The sequence below is a fragment of the Chinchilla lanigera genome, unplaced genomic scaffold (genome assembly GCF_000276665.1).
Source record: "Chinchilla lanigera isolate Chin_1 unplaced genomic scaffold, ChiLan1.0 scaffold00028, whole genome shotgun sequence".
In the NCBI taxonomy this organism is placed as follows: Eukaryota; Metazoa; Chordata; class Mammalia; order Rodentia; family Chinchillidae; genus Chinchilla; species Chinchilla lanigera.
In genome coordinates, this window is record NW_004955429.1 from 6998501 (window position 1) to 7003238 (window position 4738).

The window sequence follows — 4738 nt, forward strand, 5'->3', positions numbered from 1 at the left end:
CGCAAGGTCGTGAGTTCAGTTCCTGGTACCAGAGAAAAACCAAAAAAAAAAAAAAAAACTGAAACATTCACTGTATTTTGATCATACTTCGTATAAAGAATTTAATCTTTACCAAGTATGACTGCTACCGGTTAACATGCTGTAACTGATGATCTCCGGATGTGATGTGACTTTCCTTCTAACCCCGTGCTATGGTTTGTGTCTAGATGTCCCCCTAAAGCCTCATGCAGTCACAGCTGAGGCTTCTCAGAGGTGGCTGGATCTAGTGTGTATAACAGTGGGATCGAGGGTAGGTGATTACTAAATCTGTCCACTGATTGGTCTGGTGTAGTTCTGAGTGTGGATAATAGGGAGATCCACCCTGGGTGTGAGTGTTCCCTGCCCTGAGGGCATGTAGCCCGGCTACAGTATAAGGGACCGCAAGAGGGCAGGCTGCTGTGGTCACTTGCTGCCTTCTGCCTGCCCTGCTTTGCCATGAACTGTTCCTCTGCCATGTGCCACACTGCCTTGGAGCCAGCCCATTATGGACTGAAACCTCAGCGAACCAAGCCAAATAAACCTTTCCTTTAACTTTGGGTGCCTGGTATTTTGTCTCAGCACCAAGAGAAAAGTAACTAAGACACTCCACTAAGGTCCTTTCCCTGCTTACTACACAGAACTTGGCCCCTTTCTCCTCTCACTGGTCACCAGGCACTCCGGACTGGGGCTCCTTCTCCGCACTTCCTTCAGCTGATGCCAGGGCACTGCTGGTGTTCGGTGGACACTCCCGGTGCAGAGCAGGCCAGAACCACCCATGGGAGGGCTCAGGACCCCAAACAGGAATGGCACTGAGTTATAAACATCATTAAATTTTATTAACAAAAACTTTGTACATTTTAATACATGTGGAATTTTACATCTAGGCAAAATAACAACACATTCAAAATTTACCCTTTGTACAAATTGTTACAGAATAACAACCAGTGGGTTAAATAAGTAAAATAAACCACACTGATTTTTTAAATTATCTACAAAAGGCGTGACTTTCTTTAAAATTCCCCTGAACATAGAAAAATAAATTAATTTTACTTTTCAATTAAATCTACCAATTAGAAATATTACAAATCAAAATATCAATGTTATGAATTTTTCACAATACAAAACAGATTCACAAAACCTTATTTACAGAAATGAGGTAAGAACTGTGCAATGTTTAACCAAGAGACATATTGCAGAATTAGCATGTTCTTCCAGCTAAGCACACAGTGGAGGTCTAGTCACAGCGGGGCTTCTCACTAGTAACCCGGCCTCTCGGACCGAGCAGCGACCGCACCCTGGGAGTTGCTCTCCCTCCAACTGCATCGAGAGTGCGGCCGCCTGCTGGAAGGCAGGGCTGGGACACAGGCTGGCTGTCGAGGAGCCACAGTGGCCAGCCAGTTGGAACGGTTAGTAATGGGAAGTTGCTTAAGTAAAACAAATGCATATTCTCACCAAACCCCCTCAATGTGTTTTGTGAGCATTAGTGGATAAACCCAGGTGAAACCGTGCTGCCTGGGCCGGGGGCAGAGCACAGAATTCCTAGGAGCGGCAGGGCTGGGCAGTGGGGCACTGCTGTCTCAAGCTGGGAGCTGCTAACTCGATGCGCACTCAGTCAAGGCCACAGCCCACAGCAGCCTCTTTCTGAAAGACATTTTGCCTTGAACCGACCTGGCTCCCCAGCAGGACTCGCTTAACTCAAGTCTCCCTGCACTAGGAGCAGGTCTTGACATTAAAGAAGCATTTAGCAAAAGCAAAGTACCTTCAGCAGAACCAAACGTTACATCCTAATCCAATTACCCAAACTGGCCGAATCTCATCAGAAAGGAAGTACTGTGACCAAAGTTTTGCAGAGTCTGGGTGTTTGACACGGTACCGCTGACTGTGTCTAATAACTAGAACTCTAGAAGCAGAAGCCGAGTCCCTTGAAACTTCAGATCTGACCCAGAGCAAGCACACTGTTAACCCAAAGGAGTGATACTTCACACTCCCACTTGTACAGTAAAACCAAGTAGTCTGTAAGTGAAACAAGCCTTTATAGTTTTGCTATTCGCATCTCCATTTGTAACAACTAGTTGTGCACCAACTATATTCAGTTTTTCTTGGGTTGATAAACTAAATGCATGTAAGTTATTTCATGGACAAAAGTTAGCTATTACATTTTCTTTCAAAGTTCAAATCCTTTGGGTGGGGCAGGGGGTATGGGATTTCCATTTCAGTGCAACAAAGCAACAAGAAAATCAGCGGGCGTCTTACAAGACCGCCCTCGAGTGTCGTCGGTCCTGCGGCTCCTCACTGGCTCACAGCTCTCCTCAGGGACTGCAGCAGCAGCCACGCAGGGCCAGCTCGACTGTTTCTCAGGGGTCAACTTTTCTCCTGAGCTACAGGCCCAGTTTTATCACTAATTCTCTGCAGTAAAAGAAACAAAAACCAGAAGCATTGTTAGCTAAACCAATTTTGGCCAACACTGAGATAATACCCTCTTTAACCACAACTGGAACAGATCAAATGTGATAGATGGTTGTAACTTTTTTTCCCTGTAAGTTGGCCCGGCTATTTTCCAGGCTAACATAAAGACATGAATTTACTTTTAAAGTATTGAAATTCAACAACACCAAGGACAGAAGAGGCAGGGTGCTACCTGCAGGACAGAGAATGCTGCTTCACCTTCCTGGCCACTTTCCCACAGACACAGTAACGCGGATCTGTGGATCATGAAGTTTACTGACTAAGAGAGTCACTGGCCCTGTTCCCACACTGCTGTTCGGCCTGTGAGCTGCGGCCTCTTCCATCCTACTTTCGCTTCTCTACACAAAGTGAGTTCCCGCCTAGTACCTTGGAGACCCAGTCATTCGTGTACCATGTCTAACCAGGGACTCAGTGTCACTTCTAACCCTAATCTGTTCTAGCAGGTAATTAGTTTATTTTATATTTATGACTGTGGTTCTACACATCTCATACGATACAATGCAGGAAAAATTAGCTTATATTTAATTTTTTAACAAGAAAAAATTCTTGTGAACAAGAGTGGAAAATCACAGGACACCTCCAGGACTGCTATAGGATCGGTGGTTTTCACCCACATCAGCAAACCCTGGGGAGGCCATGAGCTCTGTGCTCAGGGTTCACCACCAGAAAGCAGCACTGAGAAGTCTGAAAACCAGCTACCCGGGACGCAAGCCAGTTCGCCTTACTAACTACAAATTCCAGTTTCTGAGGACTGAACGCACAGTGAACACAACACCTGCAGGGCAGCGGAGGAGCAAGCGCCACGCCTCCAAACACTCCGCTCCACTCACCTTCCTGCAGAGCCAGGGCCTCCCCGCTCCCGGGACTGAAGGGGGAGTCACAGTGACAGAAAGAAACGGCCTCAACACACAACACGCCTGCGTCCATTTTTTTTTTGGTTTTTCTCCGGTACCGGGAACCGAACTCACGACCTTGCGCTTGCCAGGCAGGCGCTTTGCCGCTGAGCTAAATCCCCAGCCCCCATTTTTTAATCTATCTTTTACACTGAGAGGGTATGATATTATCACTTACATGAACTTAGTAAGATATTTAAAATTAAAATTTCATTAAAATGTGATTTACTTTCTTAAAAAAAGAATCTGGTAGGATATTTAGATTACCTCTCCTAAAATTTATGTATTAATTAGTGTTCAATTTTGAGAAACACCTTTGATCAAAGTAGAAACTCTTAAATTTATCAATTTGTTTTATAACTCAAAAATTAAAGTTCATAAAGAAACACTAAAGGTTTGTTGTTTTTTGTTTTTTTTTTTTTTTTGGGGGGGGCGGGGGGTTGGTACCGGGAATTGAACTGAGGACCTTGCGCTTGCTAGGCAGGCACTTATTTTGCTGAGCTACATCTCCAGCCCCAATGGTTGTCTTTTATTTATTTACTTTTTAAAATTTTTTTCCAGTACCGGAAATCAAACTCACTACCTTGCACTTGCCAGGCAGGCGCTGTGCCTCTGAGCTAAATCTCCAGCGCCCCAATGGTTGCCTTTTGATTAAACTATTCCTTACTAACTCATAGTCTGAGGTTGAAAATTGCTGAATTACACAATGGCCTCCGGAGTTGCGTGGGACTTCCAGTGGCGACCCTGCCAGAGGCCAGCCTCGGGTCCTTGATCCGGCACACTGGCCTGGGACAGATACTTACTGTGACCTTTGGGCCGGCACTGTCCCCGTGGATCGTGAGGAAGGGGTTGGTGGTGGCCGTGTGCAGAGGAGGCGCTGGGGTTCCTGCGAGCAGGCTGTTGATGGGGAGCTGCGCAGGGCCCGGCAGCTGCAGCGGCTGCAGCTCAGGCGGGTGGTGCTGAGGGTGCTGCTGATGCATGAACTGGTACAGGAAGGCCTGGTGCTGCTCCTGCGGCGGAAACACGGGAGAGTTCCCAGTCATGACGCTCACCAGCGGTAGAGCTCGCCCTCTTTCTCCCAATCCCGTATTTAAATGCAAGTCCCGCAAAAGAAAACAAGCACCTCACCCAAAAAACAGGCTGTACTAGGTAACATCCGTCACTACATAAACTATTATCTTGGACCAGCCTGTTTTCAAAACAAGAGCAAATACAGGAGCCCTCCATTTGAATTAGCTTGTCCAAGAAGATCGGACCTGCCACTAACGCGAGTCGCGGGTCACTGCTGGCCCAGTTAGAACAAGTCCTAGGACCCGATCTTCCCACACTTCAGTTCCGAAGTCACCCGGCAGAGCCGTCAC

General features: G+C 46.6%; 1 protein-coding gene across 5 annotated transcripts in view; it reads right to left on the reverse strand.

Annotated features, from left to right (window-relative positions):
* Positions 1-832: 832 nt before the first annotated feature.
* Positions 833-4738, reverse strand: part of Mllt10 (myeloid/lymphoid or mixed-lineage leukemia; translocated to, 10) — a gene marked incomplete at its 5' end in the record, with an annotated part of 164656 nt that continues 160750 nt past the window's right edge. For all 5 annotated transcript variants that reach the window (XM_013515402.1, XM_013515401.1, XM_013515400.1 and 2 more), the window contains 2 exon segments: positions 833-2424; positions 4181-4387. In XM_013515402.1, the coding sequence (XP_013370856.1) occupies positions 2380-2424; positions 4181-4387 (252 nt within the window).